This window comes from Haliotis rubra, unplaced genomic scaffold, assembly GCF_003918875.1.
Source record: "Haliotis rubra isolate DU_JTF1 unplaced genomic scaffold, ASM391887v1 Scf25, whole genome shotgun sequence".
NCBI lineage: Eukaryota > Metazoa > Mollusca > Gastropoda > Lepetellida > Haliotidae > Haliotis > Haliotis rubra.
The window spans coordinates 2,952,712-2,978,114 of NW_025766558.1; the positions used below are offsets into that span (position 1 = coordinate 2,952,712).

The window sequence follows — 25,403 nt, forward strand, 5'->3', positions numbered from 1 at the left end:
GTTTTGAAAACAAGATGTCATATTTCCTTCTGTTTGATATGATGTAGAGAGATTCATTTAATATATTGTAACCTCGTGCTCAGTAGTTTACCTTTATTTCCACAAAGGTGAGTAAGTACTGACTGCAGTAGGGTCTCCATGTACCATGGGCACTTAATACATGACTGACTGACTGAGTTTGGTTTTACGCCGCTTTTAGCAATATTCCAGCAACATCACGGCGGGGGACACCAGAAATGGGCTTCACACAATGTACCCATGTGGGGATTCGAACCCGGGTCTTCGGCGTGACGAGCCAACGCTTAACCACTAGACTACCCCACCGCCCCCTTAATACATGAAAGACAGTAGATCATAAACAGTTTATCAGCATATTTTGGTGTTTGAACCACTTTCTTCTATAGAAACAATGTTGACTAAAACATATGGTACTGTTATTGGCCTTGGTAATGGTGCTTGAAAGTTTAGCTGTGACACAGTTATTGTTTTCAAACAGTAAACTATTAGTATCAAAAAAATGTGTTGTACTCTCCATGAAATGAGTGCTAATTTTTCTTGCACTTCACAATGTGTGTGTTCAGGGAGTGAAGAGGAAGGGGAGATAACTCTAATTGGCCTAGCTGTAATGAAAGCCAGTCAAGTCTGTTGGTAGAGCTCATGCTTACAGGGCAATTCAGCCAAATAGCGTCTTATTATTCTGTTTACATAAAGTTACTGTGTAGCATATCATTGCAGTGTAGTGAGAAATCTCCAGAAAATGTAATAATTTGCAATATTGCTGCATATGATAAAAATAGCTTTGGATAGACTCCATAGTAAAAAAGTCAAATTGAAGGTTGAAGATGCTTTTTGATATATTAAGTCACCTGCTGCTCTATTTTTTTCTAAGTTTGTTAACCATTTTCCAGATTAGCAGAACTTAACATCATCGCAGAGTAAATCCCATTTCTTGTGAGGGTGGGTTAGTATAGACTGTAATGTTGGTGTCAACCAGGACGTCAAACAATACAACACGTCCCTGAATCAGTTAGTCCAGTACTCCCCAGCTCGGCCTACACTGCCATCAGTATAAGAGGGTCACACTTACGTTGATACACGGCCATCAGGATAAGAGGGTCACACTTACGTTGATGATTCTATGCTTCCTGCGTGTGGTACATGAAAGTGTTGGGGGAGGGAACTCTGCAGGAAGGAAACAACCATTATTTTCTTAAATAAATTAGGTCACACTGGTGTGGCCTTAACCTCTGACCAGAAGATCCAGGCAAGTAAATTGCCAGATGCCTGACGATTGATATAGATTATAAAATCTCCTTTGTCTGGCATTCCTGTACTTGATTTTGTAATAAAAAGAACTATACCTTCTTATTTTCACTTCACAAAAGTTCAGTGCAAATTTAACTTGCACAACTCCAATATTTATATTTTATTTATATTTTAGCAATGATATTAATACTTTGAAACATTTGTGTCTTTACATACATATTTGGTTTTGTATTTGCACTGTTACACCACTAACATAATAATAACTGACAGTAAAAGAATTATTTTTAGACCTTTTGATGAATCATTACTTTCTTTTTAGGAAGGCCAATTTTATTTTGTCTGTGTTTACTTCCTCAATTCAATACAATGTGTCAAAGTTATTCTTCCTTCTCCCCCCCCAACAAAAAAAGGCAATGATGTTGCTGAAGTATTAGTTGAAAGAGGTGCCCATCTCTCCATCTCTTGTCCCTCCCCTCACTCAACAGCTAGTGTAGTTGTTGGTGTTCACTGCGTGACTATGGTGGATACATGATCAAGAAACAGGTGCTTGTCTTCCTACTGCTGTCACAATACATCTTCAAGGCCATCAGTTGATCAGCCTGTCGATCATCATCAGAAATTAATTATGTTTGTATAACATAGAAGGCTCATAATAATTATCAGATTTTCTTTACTCTGTTGATATTATCGATGTTATTTACAAAAAGCTTATCTTCAAACCAAAGGAAAGGGTTTTAATAATCCCTAAATCCCTATTAGTATTAAAAAGTGTCAATACTATTTCTTTGAGTTTTTATGCTGAGGTTAAGAATAAATTGTACAGACATGACATTTGACCTATTCCTATTTACATATGCAAATGCTTGTATTGAGTATGTACACGGAGCTGATGGAACTGGTCAGTGACAGTGTTTGAGGACAAACTTGAGCTGTGTTATGTCTATATGCTCCGTGAGTGGGCACAGTCGTAATGAGATGTAACCTAACCCAGTTTCAATGTGTAGACTGTTAGTTTAAACTGTGAGCAAAGGATAAGTGAGCCTTGTTAATATTTTTAAGGAGCGGATTGAGACAGGTGTGTAACAGAGTTTCAGGTTCGATGTGGTGTAAAACAATATTCAAAGGAAAACAGCAGGTATCTTACTGTCTACAGAGTTTGAGGATGATATTAAACAGATAATTAAACATGATTTGCAGCAATATGACACTATTTCTAAGTAATATTTTTTCTGGGTTCAACAGCACACGAGTGAGTTTAGGTTTACGTCGCTTTTAGCAATATTCCAGCAATATCACAGTGTGGAATGACAGAAATAGGCTTCACACATTTTACCCAAGTGGGGTATCGAACCTAGGTCTTCGGCATGACAGGCAAACACCTTAACCACAACGCTACCCCACCACCTGTTTATGGCACATGACTGCAGTGATGTCACATTGCAGTAAACAATAGGATACATATGAGACTGCATGCATTTTTTGATAAGTTGCAACATCATCTCATATATAATAATGAATGTCTATGACTCAGTGATGAAGTAGGTGTCATGTGCTAAGTGGAGTGGGAGACAGCTGCAATATTACTCACAGTGCACCGTTGTTTGTTGGTTTGTTTGCTGTTTAATGCCGCACTCAGCAATATTCCAGCTTTATGGTAGTGGTCTGTAGAGTCTGGACCAGACAATCCAGTGATCAACTGCATGAGCATCGATCTACGCAAGTGGGATACAATGACATGTGTCAACCAAGTCAGTGAGTCTGACCACCAGATCCCGTTAGTCGCCTTTTACGACAAGCATGGTGTGCTGAAGATCAGTTCTAACCTGGATCTTCACGGGTCCACAGTGCACAAAAACATCAGACATAATGTCTGGACACTTTTGTACTTCACTTTTTGTTGTTTGTTAATCTTATTCTTTATATGCATTTTGCAATAGTCCAGCAATATCATGCTGGTAAATAATCGAATCCATGCCACCTAGGGGTGGGTATTGCAGAGAATTTTCATATTGCGATATATTTGCGATCATGCGAAAGCATGTATTGCGATATGTATTGCAATATATTGCATGAAGTATTTTAAAAAAAAAAACAACTTATAATCGAAGTTAATTCTTGATTTATAGAGCAAAAACACAACAAAATCACTAGGCTTGATTAAGCTTAACAACTTTTAATCATGATAAAATAAAATATAAATAATATTTGGCACAAATGAAACAAGGACATATCCGAAGATTTCCAAGTGTTACAAAGTTTTCCAAATGCAAGTGAAAATACTGGTTTTGATCAGCGTATCGCAATACGTGATCGCTTTCATGTCTGAACTGGTAAATACCGGTAAACCGGTTATATTCATGGAGCCCTAATGCCACCTAACCAGTGGCTGATGAAAACACTGTAGTCATTGAGCCTGACCAGGTGACCTGAGTTTATCACTGCTTACAACAAGCACTAGTGTGCTGACCCGTGAAGATCTGATTTAGAACTGATCTTCAACAACCCATGCTTGTCGTAAAAGGCAACTAACGGGAGCAGGTGATCAGACTCAATTGTGTAGATTGATGCTTATGCTATGGATCACTAGATTGTCTGGTCCAGAATCGATTGTTTAAAGACTGCTGCTATATATAGCTGGAATATTGCTGAGTGCTGCATTAAACAACAACCAAACAACCAAACCCTATCTAGAGTGCTTGTGACTGAGACAGTATCGTAGAGTCATAGTCAGTGTAAACCACCGTATAGTAATGCATGTATCATTGACAGTGTACAGCAATATAGAGTCATTCACACATTGTAATTAGCCTTTGTAGAGTTGTACACACATCATTGTCAGTGTACACCTTCTATAGTAATGCATCCATCATTGTCATTCACAACAGTGTACAGCAATATAGAGTCATTCACACATTGTAATAAGCCTTGGTAGAGTTGTACACACATCATTGTCAGTGTACACCTTCTATAGTAATACATCCATCATTGTCATTCACAACAGTGTACAGCAATATAGAGTCATTCACACATTGTAATAAGCCTTGGTAGAGTTGTACACACATCATTGTCAGTGTACACCTTCTATAGTAATACATCCATCATTGTCATTCACAACAGTGTACAGCAATATAGAGTCATTCACACATTGTAATAAGCCTTGGTAGAGTTGTACACACATCATTGTCAGTGTACACCTTCTATAGTAATACATCCATCATTGTCATTCACAACAGTGTACAGCAATATAGAGTCATTCACACATTGTAATAAGCCTTGGTAGAGTTGTACACACATCATTGTCAGTGTACACCTTCTATAGTAATGCATCCATCATTGTCATTCACAACAGTGTACAGCAATATAGAGTCATTCACACATTGTAATAAGCCTTGGTAGAGTTGTACACACATCATTGTCAGTGTACACCTTCTATAGTAATACATCCATCATTGTCATTCACAACAGTGTACAGCAATATAGAGTCATTCACACATTGTAATAAGCCTTGGTAGAGTTGTACACACATCATTGTCAGTGTACACCTTCTATAGTAATACATCCATCATTGTCATTCACAACAGTGTACAGCAATATAGAGTCATTCACACATTGTAATAAGCCTTGGTAGAGTTGTACACACATCATTGTCAGTGTACACCTTCTATAGTAATGCATCCATCATTGTCATTCACAACAGTGTACAGCAATATAGAGTCATTCACACATTGTAATAAGCCTTGGTAGAGTTGTACACACATCATTGTCAGTGTACACCTTCTATAGTAATACATCCATCATTGTCATTCACAACAGTGTACAGCAATATAGAGTCATTCACACATTGTAATAAGCCTTGGTAGAGTTGTACAATCATTGTCAGTGTACACCTTCTATAGTAATACATCCATCATTGTCATTCACAACAGTGTACAGCAATATAGAGTCATTCACACATTGTAATAAGCCTTGGTAGAGTTGTACATTCATTGTCAGTGTACACCTTCTATAGTGTCCATCATTGTCATTCACAACAGTGTACAGCAATATAGAGTCATTCACACATTGTAATAAGCCTTGGTAGAGTTGTACACACATCATTGTCAGTGTACACCTTCTATAGTAGTACATCCATCATTGTCATTCACAACAGTGTACAGCAATATAGAGTCATTCACACATTGTAATAAGCCTTGGTAGAGTTGTACCACATCATTGTCAGTGTACACCTTCTATAGTAGTACATCCATCATTGTCATTCACAACAGTGTACAGCAATATAGAGTCATTCACACATTGTAATAAGCCTTGGTAGAGTTGTACACACATCATTGTCAGTGTACACCTTCTATAGTAATACATCCATCATTGTCATTCACAACAGTGTACAGCAATATAGAGTCATTCACACATTGTAATAAGCCTTGGTAGAGTTGTACACACATCATTGTCAGTGTACACCTTCTATAGTAATACATCCATCATTGTCATTCACAACAGTGTACAGCAATATAGAGTCATTCACACATTGTAATAAGCCTTGGTAGAGTTGTACACACATCATTGTCAGTGTACACCTTCTATAGTAATACATCCATCATTGTCATTCACAACAGTGTACAGCAATATAGAGTCATTCACACATTGTAATAAGCCTTGGTAGAGTTGTACACATCATTGTCAGTGTACACCTTCTATAGTAATACATCCATCATTGTCATTCACAACAGTGTACAGCAATATAGAGTCATTCACACATTGTAATAAGCCTTGGTAGAGTTGTACACACATCATTGTCAGTGTACACCTTCTATAGTAATACATCCATCATTGTCATTCACAACAGTGTACAGCAATATAGAGTCATTCACACATTGTAATAAGCCTTGGTAGAGTTGTACACACATCATTGTCAGTGTACACCTTCTATAGTAATACATCCATCATTGTCATTCACAACAGTGTACAGCAATATAGAGTCATTCACACATTGTAATAAGCCTTGGTAGAGTTGTTGTACACATCATTGTCAGTGTACACCTTCTATAGTAATACATCCATCATTGTCATTCACAACAGTGTACAGCAATATAGAGTCATTCACACATTGTAATAAGCCTTGGTAGAGTTGTACACACATCATTGTCAGTGTACACCTTCTATAGTAATACATCCATCATTGTCATTCACAACAGTGTACAGCAATATAGAGTCATTCACACATTGTAATAAGCCTTGGTAGAGTTGTACACACATCATTGTCAGTGTACACCTTCTATAGTAATACATCCATCATTGTCATTCACAACAGTGTACAGCAATATAGAGTCATTCACACATTGTAATAAGCCTTGGTAGAGTTGTACACACATCATTGTCAGTGTACACCTTCTATAGTAATACATCCATCATTGTCATTCACAACAGTGTACAGCAATATAGAGTCATTCACACATTGTAATAAGCCTTGGTAGAGTTGTACACACATCATTGTCAGTGTACACCTTCTATAGTAATACATCCATCATTGTCATTCACAACAGTGTACAGCAATATAGAGTCATTCACACATTGTAATAAGCCTTGGTAGAGTTGTACACACATCATTGTCAGTGTACACCTTCTATAGTAATACATCCATCATTGTCATTCACAACAGTGTACAGCAATATAGAGTCATTCACACATTGTAATAAGCCTTGGTAGAGTTGTACACACATCATTGTCAGTGTACACCTTCTATAGTAATACATCCATCATTGTCATTCACAACAGTGTACAGCAATATAGAGTCATTCACACATTGTAATAAGCCTTGGTAGAGTTGTACACACATCATTGTCAGTGTACACCTTCTATAGTAATACATCCATCATTGTCATTCACAACAGTGTACAGCAATATAGAGTCATTCACACATTGTAATAAGCCTTGGTAGAGTTGTACACACATCATTGTCAGTGTACACCTTCTATAGTAATACATCCATCATTGTCATTCACAACAGTGTACAGCAATATAGAGTCATTCACACATTGTAATAAGCCTTGGTAGAGTTGTACACACATCATTGTCAGTGTACACCTTCTATAGTAATACATCCATCATTGTCATTCACAACAGTGTACAGCAATATAGAGTCATTCACACATTGTAATAAGCCTTGGTAGAGTTGTACACACATCATTGTCAGTGTACACCTTCTATAGTAATACATCCATCATTGTCATTCACAACAGTGTACAGCAATATAGAGTCATTCACACATTGTAATAAGCCTTGGTAGAGTTGTACACACATCATTGTCAGTGTACACCTTCTATAGTAATACATCCATCATTGTCATTCACAACAGTGTACAGCAATATAGAGTCATTCACACATTGTAATAAGCCTTGGTAGAGTTGTACACACATCATTGTCAGTGTACACCTTCTATAGTAATGCATCCATCATTGTCATTCACAACAGTGTACAGCAATATAGAGTCATTCACACATTGTAATAAGCCTTGGTAGAGTTGTACACACATCATTGTCAGTGTACACCTTCTATAGTAATACATCCATCATTGTCATTCACAACAGTGTACAGCAATATAGAGTCATTCACACATTGTAATAAGCCTTGGTAGAGTTGTACACACATCATTGTCAGTGTACACCTTCTATAGTAATACATCCATCATTGTCATTCACAACAGCAGTATAAAGTCATTCATACCTTGTAATTAGTGTAGACGTGTTGACACCTTGTACATCACTGCAGAGTCATTGTCACAAGTGGATGCATTGTTACACAAAGTAGTCGCTGCATCTCGTATCATTGCTTTACCTGGAAACAGTGTTCAGGTGGAATAACGGAGTATTTTGGCAGCTGGGAATTGTGTCGTGTGGAGATCTGTATTGATCATTTGGACATGAGAGTGCTGTGTGACATTGATTCTGTTGTCAGGTGGAGACTTGCGCCCACTGATTGGCATGACACTGATGCATAGGAACGTGTTTTATGGCTTAATGTGTTTTAATGAAATAAGCTTTTCAATGTAATGCAAAAAAATGACTGTTTTGGTGAGTTTGATTGGAGAGTAAAGAGGCTGGTCTGGGATTATGTGTGATCAATAGTCATTGTGCTGTGAAACCAAGACAGCCTCAGGTGGCAACAGTATAATTGAATTATTGATTGATATACTGATGTTGATAGTATAGGCTGTAAATGCCAGTAGCTAAGGTCACTGATGAACTGAGAGTATTGTTAAATATACCTGATGAAATGACGTGATTTGATTCATATTGTAATCAATGTGGAAACTGTAAGATTAGTTACATCCTGACTGCGTGTCCTGGAATGTTTTTGTAACATCTGCAACGTCGATTGCATACCTGGAAACACTGATCCATTACTTTGACACTCACAGTTACGGGGGAAAGTCGCAGTGAACGAGAACTGCATGGTCTGTGTGATAGTACAAATTGTTACCTACAGGATATGAACTGAAATGATGCGGCCAGATCCATGCTCCAGTGCTTCACAGTAATTAGATCGTACAACTGCCATTTGATGTGACTGTTTTATTCTGAACCTAGGTGATAAGAAGTAGAAGGCAGATGGTTTTCAATCAGGTTCCAAGGGTAGGTAACTCATGTTGTACCATCCCGACTTGTCACCTGTTTTCTGTGTTTCTGTTGATGGGAGTTTTATCCTCCTCATCTGATGTTTTTGGGTCTGGTTTCAACTTCATTTGCTTTCGGGCATGCAGCTATTTTCACTTTGGTGTATGGTAATTTTTAAATTTTCCGCATGCTTGTAATGAGAAAATATATATCATTTTGCCAAATGAAGGAACATCTGAATGCATTCTTAGATTAATTTACAATCTGTATATTTCTCAAGTGGAACGTATTATCATTTGTGCATTATTGACATGTGTTTCATCAGTTAAGGAACTATACCGCTAGAAGAAATGCATAAAGAACACTTGACTGTTTATATGACCATGGTTAATCTGTCATGGACACAGTTTTTCATGCGGCTATTGTTAATCTGTTTGACATGGCAGATTAAGTAAAGTCATATGAACAATTCTGGGGTTCTTCAACTTTTTAAGTAGTACACAGAGAGATTTGTTCTTTATGTACTGCCTTCATCGACAGTGAAAAGGAATCGTTTCAGATTACTTTGATTGTGCTTTTTGTTTGTTTCCCACTCTGTAGATTAACCTCCCACTGTTCCCTGTCTCTGTCAGGGTAGGTGAGGTAGCCCGGTATAAGCATTGGCTTAAATCCTTGGTGTGATTCACCAGATGGGTACACAGTGTAAAACATGTGTACAGCAACACCCATTGTAGTAGTGGAATACACTCATTCTCTCTCAAAATCACAAAATCACTCTCTAGATCACTCGCTCATTTCAGTAAGTCACTTTTGTATGCTACCTATTTAATAAAGCTGGTCATTCAGCCATCACATGCCTTGTGCTACACCTTCTGTTGAGCAGGAAACAAAATACTCATGAGATACGGAAGAACATTTTACTCTATAGTAATTGTGCTCTTGTGATCAAGAAGTATTGTTTCTGTATTTACATAAAATGTATACATAGTTTAGGACAAAATCTATTCATCAGATTGTTTCAGTGTTGACAGTGTGTATGGGAGTTACAGCTGTGTGGAGACGGCCTTAAGATGGCTGGCCCAGCCTTTTTAGTCATGGCAATTCATGCTATGGGGTTTTGTTAAATAAAGAATTGCATGTGTTTCCATGGCATTTCTTTCATTACTACGAGCAGTTTTTTATTTTTCCCATCTCTGTTTCTATAAACAAATGAAATAGACCATGCCCACACTAAGGAAATATTATTTTGTGATTGGCTAATGTATCATTATCAATGGGGAAGTTTTGTGACATAACTTTTGTAGTAATTTTTTCATGTGAAATTACTTCAATATGTTTCCGATATGTTTCCTGAGTTACAAACTTAAACATCAGTGTGCATGCATTCTGTATTCACAGATTCACACAGTAAACACGCAAGTTGTTATGTCTATGTCAATATAAACACAAGTATATAAGTCAGTTCTTACAGTTATGTAAGTATGTTGTTTGTATGCAGTTATGTTTCATTTCTTTCATTAATAATTGATATAAATAACCTCAGGAAAATAATCCATTCCAGATTTCTTTTCGAGTTCATTTAAGCAATGCCTACGGATTACACTGATTTACCTGAGAGCATTTAATAAGTGGATTTTGACCTGAGGCTGAGAATGATCTTGACACCTGTTACTTGCCGAGTGGTTCAGGCTATTAATTACTCTGCTCTCTGATACGAGAGTTTTCCAGTTGATATGAGAGCCAGGCGCTGATTACATCCATTCGTTAGGCTAATCAGTGCCAAGATTGATTGTAAGGTGGTGGAGCAACATACCTCAGCTTGATCTGGCTCCAAACTAAGTGGTACAATTCATACAAGCATACAAGAACTGATTGAGGTTTTGATTTAAAAAGTAGACTTAATTGACATTGGAAATAAGTGTATATTTGTAAGCGAGCGAATTTGTTCAGCTTTCGGCACCTCTTGCAATATTCCTGCAATACTATGGCAGTAAACACCAGAAATCTGGCTCATTATGTTCATTTTATTACACTGTGTTCAAGGAAATGTGCTTAATGATACTGCTCAAGTTTACCCTCATGTTCCAGAACTCTTTGATGCATATTTCTATCTGCACTTTTGAGATGTCTTTGAGGATGGTTGTTTGTTGTTGGTAGATGTAAACAACAGTTGATATGATGTTTGTATGTTTGTTGTTCCAGGGCTGCATAGCCGAGCAGCAGATTCATCACACATGTGTTCATCAAACAGAGGAGCCAAATTTCGTAGATATGCATCGCAGTTTTGGTAAGAAGGAATCTGAAGAAGGAAGCAATCCTGGTCTTGGATCCAACACCTGGCCCAGGAAGAGGCTGCGTCAGGGGCGGCATCATCCCCACGTGGCCTCCGTTTTCACTGGTGACCAAGCTGATGGCAGTATGACAAACAATGGATATGATTACCCATCTAACGGGGACGGACCCCATCACTCAACATGTGAACATGGGAGTTACTATGACCCCACGCGGGATGCTCAGTGTATGTGCTTCGCCCGCAACGCTGACTACCTGGATTACGCTGTTACACGGATACCTAGGAGTGGATCTCGACATAAACTGCCACCAGGTGAGAAGGAGCTATTGCATATGTTTATTCTGCCTGCATTATTGTACTTGTGAATGAAGTGCATATTATTGACCATGACTGCTGGAGTAAGCACTTCAATGCCAATTATATAAATGTTAAATCTGAAATGTGTGTTTAATTTTATTCTATGGGTCCTTTGAATTTTCAATGGGTCAGACACATATCTGAAACTTACAGGACCCAATGTCCTGTTACTTTGAAACACCATTCGTGAACACTGCATGTACAAATGTACAAGTTCCTCAAACATATCTGTAGCTTAAATATCCAGGTCAGGATTTAAAATATTCTGCTGTCTGGGTGAAATGTACCAAATGTATGATCATTGATAAGAAATCTTTCTACAAGCATAGGTTGCCGAAGCCCAATTCATAACAGGTTTATAGCACTGACAGGAGTTTATGGTCTGAAAGAGAGGAGCACATTAGTAATCTATAGATTTGTTATTCCTGATCACAGAACTTCAAATAATTCTTTCCATAACTGAGGATTTACTTCATGTATTTCAGTTATCATTCACTTTGTGGGGAGATAGTTGTTTTCTGTGACTTTTCAGTATATTTTTACTCCTTTGGGACGAATCTGGTGGGTATTTTACATCAATAAATTCATGGGTTTTAATTAATCCTATGTAAGACACTGTTTCAGGAGTCTTCAAGATTGTGTTTTCATGTTTTCTGCCTCAAGTGTGTCACATGTCACATAATCTCACTACAGCAATCTACATGGCAATTAAAAACATGCAAGTAGACTAGACTTCTTGTACTGGTATAAGTGTGTCGGCAGTCAATACATAAATCAAGATCTGGAAAGAAATATATAAAAGCTGAAAAGACTACAGTGTGTAATTAATCCTAGTGTTGTTCAAGAATATATGTATTTGGTGGGGTTGTTTGACTTAAAGGACAAACAACTTTAAACAACTTTATTGGGTACTTGTGATGTACGTTGCATATTTTACACAAGTACACAGCTTATCTTGGGTTATGTGATAAGTTGCCTGTTTGAAGTGGTAGCTCTGTGGTACATTTGGACAAGGAGAAACTTTATTGCTATGTGGAATGTGTTTCTGTGCACCTCTTCACCTGCTGGTCGATTGATCATGAGTTTCAATCCCTTGGTCCATGTGACTTTCAACCCTTTGGTCCATGTGGGTTTCAATACTTTGATCCATGTAGGTTTCAGTGTATGGTCTATATAGTTTTATATTCCTTGATCAATTTGGTTTCAGATATTAGCTAACATATTAGTTTGGACTTTCACCTCACAGTATGCTAACACATGATAATATGACTGAACTGTTGGTCATCTTGGTGCCAAACCCAACTCACTCACACTGCACCATGCTATTCATGTTGAAGCAGAACACCAACATAATGACCACTCTCGCAGGTCGTGTGGCACCTGTATGGAGGAGTCAGTAATGATGTTCTCAACTTCAAGGGGCAGATGTATCATATTAAACCTTAGAAAACCAGTAGACATGAACACGTGACATTGAAACTGGTGTTGCTGATGACCTAGAGACTGGCGTTGTGTCGATGGACCTTGAGACTGGTGTTGTGTTGGGGGACCTTGAGACTGGTGTTGAGTAGGCAAACCTTGAGACTGGTGTTGTGCTGATGGACCTTGAGACTGGTGTTGTGTTGTGGACCTTGAGACTGGTGTTGAGTAGGCAAACCTTGAGACTGGTGTTGTGCTGGGGACCTTGAAACTGGTGTTGTGTTGTGGACCTTGAGACTGGTGTTGTGTTGGGAGACCTTGAGACTGGTGTTGTGTTGGGGACCTTGGGAGACCTTGAGACTTGTTGTGTTGTGGACCTTGAGACTGGTGTTGTGTTGTGGACCTTGAGACTGGTGTTGAGTTGGGGACCTTGAGACTGGTGTTGTGTTGTGGACCTTGAGACTGAGGTGTTGTGTTGTGGACCTTGACCTGGTGTTGTGTTGGGGACCTGGACTGGTGTTGTGTTGGGGACCTTGAGACTGGTGTTGTGTTGGGTACCTTGAGACTGTTGTTGTGTTGGGGACCTTGAGACTGGTGTTGTGTTGTGGACCTTGAGACTGGTGTTGTGTTGGGGACCTTGAGACTGGTGTTGTGTTGGGGACCTTGAGACTGGTGTTGTGTTGTGGGACCTTGAGACTGGTGTTGTGTTGGGGACCTTGAGACTGGACTGGTGTGTTGTGTTGTGGACCTTGAGACTGGTGTTGTGTTGGGGACCTTGAGACTGGTGTTGTGTTGTGGACCTTGAGACTGTTGTTGTGTTGTGGACCTTGAGACTGGTGTTGTGTTGGGGACCTTGAGACTGGTGTTGTGTTTGTGGACCTTGAGACTGGTGTTGTGTTGTGGACCTTGAGACTGGTGTTGTGTTGTGGACCTTGAGACTGGTGTTGTGTTGGGGACCTTGAGACTGGTGTTGTGTTGTGTTGAGACTGGTGTTGTGTGTTGTGACCTTGAGACTGGTGTTGTGTTGTGGGACCTTGAGACCTTGTTGACTGGTACCTTGAGACTGGTGTTGTGTTGTGGACCTTGAGACTGGTGTTGTGTTGTGGACCTTGAGACTGGTGTTGTGTTGTGTACCTTGAGACTGGTGTGTGTGGGGACCTTGAGACTGACTGTGTTGTGTTGGAGGACCTTGAGACTGGTGTTGTGTTGGGGGACCTTGAGACTGTTGTTGTGTTTGTGGACCTTGAGACTGGTGTTGTGTTGTGGACCTTGAGACTGGTGTTGTGTTGGAGGACCTTGAGACTGGTGTGTGACTTGAGACTGGTGTTGTGTTGTGGACCTTGAGACTGGTGTTGTGTTGTTGTGGACCTTGAGACTGGTGTTGTGTTGGGGACCTTGAGACTGGTGTTGTGTTGTGTACCTTGAGACTGGTGTTGTGTTGTGTACCTTGAGACTGGTGTTGTGTTGTGTACCTTGAGACTGGTGTTGTTGTGTGTGTGGACCTTGAGACTGGTGTTGTGTTGTGGACCTTGAGACTGTTGTGTTGTGTTGGGGACCTTGAGACTGGTGTTGTTGTGTACCTTGAGACTGGTGTTGTGTTGTGGACCTTGAGACTGGTGTTGTGTTGGGGGACCTTGAGACTGGTGTTGTGTTGTGGACCTTGAGACTGGTGTTGTGTTGGGGACCTTGAGACTGGTGTTGTGTTTGTGTACCTTGAGACTGGTGTTGTGTTGGGGACCTTGAGACTGGTGTTGTGTTGTGGACCTTGAGACTGTTGTTGAGTTGTGTACCTTGAGACTGGTGTTGTGTTTGTGGGACCTTGAGACTGGTGTTGTGTTGTGGACCTTGAGACTGGTGTTGTATAGGTAGAACTTGATAAAAGTGACCATCATGAGCCAGTAGTGATGTTTTATAAATGTTCACAAACCACTGTCTTTTCTAGTTTTACTTGTATATTATATTAAATATGTAAACATGAAAAGGAACATGCTAAGGAAGCCAGTGTGGTTTATTTTAATGCATTATAGTTAAGTTTGGTATGTCCAAATTCATCATTCATCAATGAGCGCTGAGAGGTGATGACAACAAAGTATCAGTGTTACACTGGCTGGTTTTACAATGAAATGTTTCATGGGTATGAAAATAAGAACTGTCTACTCTTGAACTCGGACCAGTTGGTCCCATGGGTTAAAACACTAGTTTCCTCACCATGTAGAACTACTGACAATTGTTGAATGAATGTTACAATATATGCTTGAATATGAAATACCAAATAGAAGGTTAGTAATTCATCATGATTTAATTCATTTGGACAGATTATAGAGATCAATAAATTGTTTTGATATGCCTTGATTTAAAAATACATATCTGAAATAGAGTACATATTTATGTATCTTAATGTAGCTCAAAAGCTTTAAACTCCAATGGGAGATTATACAGAAATGATTAAGAGGGGCAAAATATGTGATATTCTGCTGACTCAGAGAAACACAGAATAGGTAAGTAGGCCCTAGGGTCATGCAGTCCTTAAAGCAACACTGGGAGAAAATCAATGGATCCTTCAGTAAACCCTAATCTTTTTCATGCTGTGGTGATCAAGTGTATTTTTTGTATTGTAGCAACTTATTATAATCGATGCTGTTGACGAGCTGATCACAAACTGAGACAGATTCCCAGTCTCTATGTCATCCTGACAACTGTAACCAGGCAGTTATTGATTTTCTCAGCCGGGAACCATCTTTTCTAGAACAGACTATAGCCCATGACTAATTTGGCTCCAGAAACTGTGTTTTAGGGAGTAAGGATGGAATAGCAGTCACAAATGTCATTTAAAATTGGCAGTCAAGTGGTCATTCTGGATGCAGAGGAAATTTAAGTGGTGTTTTATTTCATGAGAGACAGTGGAATCTGAGAGTGGGAGGTTAGATCACATTGTCTGCCCAGCTTCTCTGGCAAGAGTCAGTGCTTGTGATGACAGTCTATAAATAGATGTGACTTTACAGAGCGCAGTTGACATCACAAGAGTTTCCTGGGGATATCAGGTTCGTTTTGCCACATGCATGTTTGTGTCCCTGTCTCTCCCGCCATAGTTAAACCGTGGTTGAGATGCTGTTAAGGACTGACCGTGACAGAACAGTTGTATTGATTGTAATGGTAGAATCACATGGCAGTTTGCCATGCCATGTTCTCGGAGCCGTCCTCCCCATGATTGTAGGTCTCCCATCTAAGTTCAACAGGACAAACGGCTTCTGTCGGTAGTATCCATCTCAAGCAGATTCAGGTAATGACAGTATCAGTACAGCCTCTGTAGTGGCCTGTAGGACCTTGCTTGACGAGTACAGGGGAGAGGAGGGGGGGGAGTGCAGGAATTTGGGGAAGGAGTCCACTCTGACCTTGCTGCTGTACAGGTTGTTGCTGTAGTTGATGTCCACGGTTGTTGCTGTAGTTGATGTCCACGGTTGTTGCTGTAGTTGATGTCTACACTCATGCTGGTAGTCTTGTCAGCTTTGTCATTGTCATGATCAAAGTATGCCTTAGGTTTTTTCTATTCTAATTAACTTGGGTTATTTTTAATTGTATTTTTAACACACAGGAACTGGTGGTGGAATTAGCTGTTATATGCTCCATGCGATAAACTAGTATACTTACATCTCTTCTGTAACCATGCATGATGCTGTAATTTGTTACGGATGATCTGCTTTTATAGAATTCCTATGTCATTAAGAATATATCAGCTCAGTGGCAGCCATGATGAAATTCCCATAACTCATTTTCTGTGGACTACCTTATGCATGAAATGACCTGTGTAATGACACTATATATTGATTTTCACCCATGACAAATGTGTGTACTATATTTGTAATCATATATGAACATTTTCAACATTTGTTGTGAATCTAATGGGTTCATGAATTAAATTAATGATTCAAGCAGATAGGACACTGATGTTGACGGATTTCCTGCCTATGTTTGACCATTAATGTGTCAAGTATCACTCTTGCCATTTGGTTATCAGTAAAAAAAGGAATCACTATTTGATAAATATAGTGTTATACAGTTCTACAGGTAAAGACAATATTTTGTTATTTCAAGTTTTTGATTAAGCAAAACAGTAAGTGATATATTTTGTTAATATTTTTAAATTGATGTATCGGTTAAGGGAAGGAACTATGGAAAGAGCATATCTACTGGTATCCTAACAACTGCCTCAATGAACTCACAAATATTATTTTATTGGTCTTCAGTCAACATGTGTACAGTGTCCACCCCATGGAATTTATATATAGGGGGAAAAGCCTTGTAAGTCACTGATAATAATAATAATAATGTGTCCATTTATATAGCGCCAAACTCCACACTAGGTATGCTCATAACGCTAACAATCAAGGCCATTATTAACCCGGATAACCCAAGCTGCCTGGTTAGTTTAATTTTTAATTTTTTGTTTGCGTTAAGTCTCTGTGACAAGCCATGTATCTAGGTACAGGTTAATTCCAGTTTTGGAGGGGAGCATCTTGAGAGCTATTGTGGTAAAGGTACAAGGTATGCATAGTGTGAACTGCATGTTTGTTTGAGGTAAATACAACCTGGCATACATTTGTTCCTGTGTCTAACATGCTGCTCACATTTGTACCTGATGGAGCAGTCTGGAAGGGAGATGTAGCATATACAGAGAGTCACGGGAGGTTACAGATTACATCACAGACTGGCTTCAGAAATTTGTGGGGATTATAGGTTAGAATTGCTTTCCAGCGACCCGTGCTTGTCATGCGAGACAAATATGTTGATCAGGTGGTCAGATGAGTAGGTTTATGGTGTGCCGTCTGTCTAGATAGTGTGAGATGATGCTCGCCATATCAATCACTGGTTGTCACTTGTATGCTTTGTAATCAACAGGGCATAAAGCAGGAATATTGCTGAGTGCGGTTTTGAAGAATCAACAAGCAGTATTTTGTTTCACAGTTACATTGTGTTCATATCTATTGTTGATGACCTGAAGAAAATGTATTTTGTGACATATATCACAGATATATATCTATACCAATTCCATTTTTGGGTCAAAAAGAAAAGAAAGAATCAATATGGCTTTCTTTTGTTCTGCCGCTGACCAGGAAAGCAACAATTGTTTAACGGCTTGGCTTGGATTGAGATAATGACAGATCTCTTTAATAATTCAGCAGTGTCCCAACGTTTCATGTCCACTTGTAAAATAACAATTGCCACCCAGGGACAACTTGAGCTTTTAGGCCATGGCCCATGTCACCAAAACCGACCACCCAATCCACTTTTGTGAAAGTGTAGGATACTGAGGACCAGTGGTTTACCCTGATTCCCAATGGGGGTTAAAGGTTTGAGAAAACTCAGCTGTTAGTTTAGAAGCAAAAGAGATCCTTAGTTTAGAAGCAAAAGAGATCCCCAGTACCTCAAGGTTATTGGGAGAATGGACTATTTATCTAGTCATTTGGGAACTTTACAAAGTCAAAGTTCAGTGTGGCCGTTAATGAATGAGCTCAGATCTACAAACAGATAGCTCAGGCCTCCAGATAATGTTTATATCCTTTCAGTACAACTGGTTTATTGGTGCACTGCCATTCACATTGTGTATTGATAGTTTTTCTTTGGGTGTTCAATACACAGTATTTCTACAATTTGGTTCAGTCTTATTGGATATTTTCAGATCAATGAAGATCAGTTTATAAAATAATACAGCTTGAAATGCTGTTTCGTATGACTTCTCATCTGTATCTTGCTACCCAAAGTGTGTAACAGCTCACAACATCAATGTCCATGTCAACTGAAACTTAGCAAGACACAGCTAAGATCTTTCTGCATTATTCACTGCAGTAAGAGTTTACGTAAGTGTGATGCCTGTTCGCTCTCAGGAACTATAGATCTGTGAGTGAGTGAGTTTAGTTTTACACCACACTCAGCAATATTCCAGCTGTATGGCGGTGGTCTGTACATAATCGAGTCTGGACCAGACAACCCAGTGAGCAACAGCATGAGCATCGATCTGCGCAATTGGGAACCGATGACATGTGTCAACCAAGTCAGCAAGCCTGACCACCCGATCCCGTCAGTCACCTCTTACGACAAGCATGGGTTGCTGAAGATCGATATTCTAACCTGGACCTTCACGGGTATATAGATCTGTGATAAAATAGTGAAACACAAGTTGAGGGGGGATACGTAGGGTAATTACACCCAGTGTTGTTTATACTGTTTGTTTTTTTAAATTGTTTCACAATTATTTGTACCCAAGTGACTCAAAATCAATTCACTAAATGTGATGTATTTTGCATATTTCACTTTGTTACATAGGCCAGAGCTCTAATAAACTCAAATAGACCGTTCTCAAGAGGATGGATAATAATATATGGATGAACAGCTTCTTTATTACAGCAAGAGCGTTGTTTCGGTGCAGGTTATCAAGCACAGTTATCAAGCAAGTGTTTATCCATATATCAAGCACCTTCTTCATCCATATATTGTCATCCATTCTTAGTGCTCCAACTTCTAAATGCTTCTCAAACAAGTAATCTCAAGAGAGCTTATGTCTGCATGTTCATCCATGCCCATGTTTAAGGACTTATTTAATGATGTTGATGATGACACATCAGAGAGGAACAGCCCCAGCATGTTCGGGAAGAGGCTGAATACAGCTCAAGTGCCATTCACTTAATTCTCATTTGAATCAGACCCATGCTTTGGAGGCCGCTGCATTGAAGCCATGAACACCTCTCCGCCCATTGGTTTATGCTAATACTACATTCAACATGTTTTGTAACAAGTCCAGGAAACTGATGTGTATTTATTGTATTGAAATGGGGCAGAAATGGAATGAATGCCAATTGTGTTTGTTGCTGGTGTAGCAGTGTGCACTGGGGTGAGACGACACATGGCACAGGCCGGATCCTGCAGTCAAGTGTGTTGCTGTCGGTGCAGTGGAGTGCGTTACTGTCAGCGTTATGTTGCATCAGCACTAGGAATCCCAGACAAAGGGTATATATAGATTACTGGTCGGTGCCTCCAGTTCCATGAATGTGTAATTTGAGGTTTGAGTGGTGGAAACTGTTTGTCATGTGTGGTGGTATGGCGAGGTTTAGAGGACCTACAACATATCGTGACAGTCACAAACACCATTAAACATTAGCGTGTATATTTATAGTTGGTAAGTAAATGGCAAAAGACTGATCAGGTTTGTCTTTCGTAGCACTTCTGATTTGGAATTTACAGTTTGTTTTTATAGAAGATTATATTCCTTTGTATTTTGATAAGATCTCTGGCACAAGTTTTGATACACATTTTCAGTCTGAAACTAGACGTAATTAGAGCCATGTGTTGAGACATTATACTTGTGGACCTATGGTGAAGGTAAACTGTATAATTCATCATGAATGTTGATTGGTAGACAAAGTTGAGTTTGAACCATGTCGCAGACTTGTAATGGGTGCATCGTTATGGAACCGACTTGATATTGGTCTGTAAGCAAAGTACATTACTAGTTCCCATATTCAATCTGAACGTCTAGTGAAGATTTGGCTATTGAAAGTAAAGTTCTACTTTGAGCTATAATGGTCACTCATTACGCATGGAGCACATAAATCTGATTGGGGATTAAGGTGAGTATAGGACAGCTTTAACTGAACTCTTGCCCACAAATAGCATCAGATGAGCCCATTTACAGAAGAAGAAAAACAAGCACCCAAATAACTGAGAGTACTCAAGAACTGCAACAGATAACTTGCAATGTTTAAGTGGAAAAACACATGATGACTACCATGGAAGTGTAGGCAATTGTTTTTGTATTTCCTCAAGCTGAGTTATTCCCTGCAGCCAGATGGAAGATGATATGTGTTGTGTATAGGGCACAGATGTGCAGGTAAGACATAGTTTGGTGGAAGTGAAGGAGCTAGGTGTGCTCTGTGGGACTGTCTTGGGAAGTCAGATTGCCCGTCTGCTATCTTCATGCAGACGTCTGTGGACAAGGAGGACGGACAGCTCGAAATGTTTTGCTGCAGGATGGGCAATGTATCACCCATTGAAGGTATTTGGGGGGTGCAGATTTGAGGAGGTTAATTTATTTTAATGATGTGTTTTGATTATCTTGTTCTGTCAGAATTTGCCAAGTCAGATGTTTTCCTTGCAAGTCATTGGGTGGATGCGTACATGAGTCAAATAAATGTAATCTACGGCTCACTTTGGACAAATAGTTCATATAGCTTTTTGAGGGAAGAAATAGCTCAATAGCTATTTTGGGGGACAAATCAATAGTTTCTCTCAAGTTTTGTTCGAGAATAACATGTATCGATGTTGTCCAGGAGAAATGGTGAGAAGTTGTTTAATATTTCAGACTGAATCCCGAATACAGTAGGAAATCATGGCATGCTTGGTAGTTAACATTCTTGGACAACTGCAAGACTACAGTTGAATATACTAGATACATATTACTGTATAGCCTTATATGGTTTGAGAATTTGTATCTGTAGTCTTTTTCAATAGGAGACATTTTATGTTTTATGCTTGCCGTTTGCCTATAATGTACAAATAGGGCCACTGTTTCTTGAAGTCTGTAAACTAAGTAATGTCTCACAACTTAGCCTTAATTTTCATGGCAGGTGTGGAAATATAATTTGCTAAATTAGGTGTCAGGGTTTTTGAGAGAAAAACTTTGTGGATTTAGAATGAAAAAGGAATCATGTCACCTGCTGAAATGTTGTGTTCCTATTGAAGTTTGAAACTGAGTAGAGACTGTGGTGTAAGTGGAAGTAGCAGAAGCATGGAAGTTGGTGCAGTGAGTGAGTGAGTACGATGGGGGAGACGCAACCCAGTGACATACAACAGACAGGAGTCCCTTTAATTTCTCAAAGAAAAAACAGCATGACGTTAATTAGTTTTCACTTTCCACTGCCTGTGTTAATGCAGCCTGTTAAATTCAGTGCAGTTATGCCATGTAACCATGATCTTTTTTTCTTCCTGCTCATATTTCTATTGAGTGATCCTCCAAATTCTTGCTTATAATGGATTTTTGGATTCAGTTTTGTAGTTCTTTCTTAGTTTACTGTTATGTGGTAATATATGAAGTTTATAACCCAGCAATGCAGTTGGATTAATCGTAAAAATGCATCTTCTTGAAGCTCTTGAAAACATGTTGGCACAGCGCCATGGCCATTAATTTCTCTCGGTTATGAGGAAAGTTTGTTTTGAAAGTCAAGTTTTGCCATACATTTCGCATCAAGTCAGATTGTCTTTTTGGTTTAAATTAGAAATACAAGAGTTGAGTTCAGCAAATGTGAAACACTCACAGGAGCCAGTTCCACTGGGGAATGTTAGGTTGTATACTCAGAAATTACCATCTTCAAAACTGGTGCTGTATAACATTTCAGCATCCACCTGGTGCAGCCCGGTATGTTGAGTAGGCTGCAGTGTAGAACGTATCCGTATCCCCTACTGGTCCATGATGTATGACATGTTTACCACAGGCCAGGACCATGTCATCATGCGGTTGTCACCAAATGTAAACTTGGATCCTTTATACATTTTGTGCAATAATGTTTATAACATTATGACACAAAAAAACATGTTCTAATTTTTGGTGAAATATCCAAGGAACAAGAGTAATTAGCACTCTGACCGTCACTTAATGGGAACTGTGTTGCAGGGGCAATCTCTACAATCTTTAGAGTCTTGGTTTGTTCAATTTCTCTCTGGTACACCACCAGAATACTACTTTCCTTCAACTTCTGCACAACATCAGGGGTGTCAGTTCATGAGTGAAAAGTCAACTTGAAGTCTTGGATAATTATCAAACAGAATGGCAATTTATTTTTTGTCCTGTACCAACATTGCTTATAGGACTCTAATAGTTTTTGGAAATCTTTGGTGTGTTCTGGTGTAGCTCTTTAGACAACATGCACAGGGAAAAGTGAAAGATTTTGTTTTCTGATTAAATGCAATTTGTGGAGATAAGATTTTCTTAAGTTGGAATGTGATATTTGATCACAGAAAAACAACAACATATTAGTAATCTAGATTTATTATATCTTATTAATGTAAAATAACACATTAAACAGATGTAACATGTAAAATTAATAATTACGTATGAATAAATAATCATATTTTGGATGTAAATTCCTGGAGATGTTGTATGATGATTATTCAGATCCAGGATTATTTCTATTCAGAATCATGCATGAAGCATGTGGAATGGCATGGTATAGGTGAGAGGACTATTTATTTTTCTTCTCAGCTACCAGAATTTCTACCTCCATGACAGGTAGAGTCGCTACCTCCTCCACGGGAGAGTCTGTACGAGGCATCGCACACATGTGCTAGTACTGTATCGTGCCTCACTTGTATGCACATGAAGTAATGGGCTCTTGCGACTAAGGCTCGTAACTCATTATGCATACTTTTTGTGTTCCAGAATTAGAAACAGTGAAGAAATGCACGCCCCTGTACGGACAACCTGATTGGTGGGGAGAGGAGGGGACAGATTCGTACCCATCAAAGCCCGGGTCCAAGAGGAGTTCTGTCCATGGGGATACAGGTAGGACAACTGCACAATTCATGTTTGATTACCACTAAAAAATCATGGGGTAGCGTTTTGTATAGTTTCATGAATTGTCATGAGGCGTCTTCTGGTCTAGGTGGATTGCTTCTGTATTTTGATAGGACTTTCACAAATTTTAAAATCTTTAAAAATGAGTTTCAACTGTTAGCATTCTTTTCGTGTCATGCATCTTGTAGGAGTGATTCATTTAAGACAAAAGTCATACAATCTGTATTCTTTTTAGCTGAAACGCAATTTTAAGAAATTCATGAAATTATCAAAAGTTGTGCATCTTTTGCTTTCAGTGGGATTAGCACATGTAATAAACTCATTTTTGAAAATATTCTGAATATCAGTTCTGAGTATTGGTATTAGTTTGTAGCACTGATAAATGAACATGTACGTAGTGGTTGATTAAGAGCAGTGAATACGTTCATTTCTATGCTACTCAAAAGAAGGTGAAAACACCCAATTCTTTCCTTTCACTATAGTTAATCTTCCATGCCATAATATGAAAGTTTTTAGTTGTAATTACATTTATGGCTAAATATTCTCGTAATTTGTCTTAGATGTACCTTATCATCCAACATAGAAGTGTTTAGTGTTTGTCCTCCTGCTCTCTGCAACATCATAAATCTCACCAATATCACCCAGTATGTGTATATGAGATTTTATCTCCCAAGAAGCATGATAAAAGCAGTCCAGTCTAACATGTTGAACATTGTAGCCAGTGTCAGGGATATAATCTGGTACATAATCTGACTGCCCTGGTGTTTGGGTAACCTTCTCTCCCTGGGAGCTGTTTGCCTTCATCTGTTATTAGCCATTTCACAAGTGATTGCGTCTTCCAGTGATTGCCCCACCTCTCATGGTGTTGGTCCAGGGATCAGTGAGGGCTTTGTCAGGCCTCTCACCTGGACCTGTTTAGGTAGATAACTCTTAGTCTGTCTCACAATCCCAGAACCGCAGTATTTGATCTTCCATCAAGCCTTTTCTGCAATGCTAAACCCCTAAATGAAGCAAGTCAAGATTTTCTCAGGTCCTGAATCTCCCATCTCACTGGGGCTGACAATATTGAACAAACTTTATGGATTACAACTTCTTGATTTCACGATTACGTTGTCCAGCAGGAATGACAATGGTATAAGAATCTGTATCGAAACGTTGTACTCACAAAATAAGTTGTTATTCATAAAGTTTGTTCAATGTTGTACGTCCCAACTTCTCTTTTGCCACACAAACAAGTCACTGAGGCATTTTTCAATTTAAAAGAAATTATTTGTTTCGATGAAAATTATATATATTCAGAGCTTAAGCTTCAGACTAAGCTTCTGTCTCTGTAACTTTCTGTCACGGTAAATGCTTTTGTGAATATGACCACTTCATAGTAGACTGAACCTGAGAAAATCTAGCCTTGCTTCATTTTGGGCCTTTGCATTGCAGGGAGGGCTAGGTAGTAGGGAAAGTAATGTGGTTTAGGGACAGTGAGGCGGACTTACCTCATAGTTGCCACACTCAATTACTGCTGTGTACAGTTATCCAAATAATGGTTGTGGTGTGATTTATGGGGTGATAGTTGTTAGGGATGGATCTGATGAGGCTTGAGTGACCACTTCACCGTTGGTGCGCTGAAAATCCAAAAGTTGTTAGTGTGGTAATGTATTGGGTGATAGTTGTCAAGGGATGAACATGATGAGGCTAAAGTTACCACTTGACAGTTGCAGTGCTTGTTGTAGTGATATATGGCTTGATAGTTATCCAGGGATCGGGGCTGCTGATGTTGTACATTGGATGTAAGAGTGAAGTTCTAGATGCATTATTTTACTTATTGCACACTGCATACCTGGGGAAAACAGCATATTGAAACTGACGCTGAAGGGGTCGTTGTCGGCACAGGTACTACAGA

At 39.1% G+C, this 25,403-nt stretch overlaps 1 protein-coding gene across 1 annotated transcript in view; it reads left to right on the plus strand.

Moving 5' to 3' along the window:
• LOC124279436 (centrosomal protein of 170 kDa-like) overlaps positions 1 to 25,403 on the plus strand; it is a 158,943-nt gene that overhangs the window by 75,874 nt on the left and 57,666 nt on the right. The window contains exons 6-8 of the mRNA XM_046715262.1: positions 8,850 to 8,894; positions 11,079 to 11,481; positions 23,372 to 23,494. Of these exons, the coding sequence (XP_046571218.1) occupies positions 8,850 to 8,894; positions 11,079 to 11,481; positions 23,372 to 23,494 (571 nt within the window). The remainder of the gene's footprint in view (positions 1 to 8,849; positions 8,895 to 11,078; positions 11,482 to 23,371; positions 23,495 to 25,403) is intronic.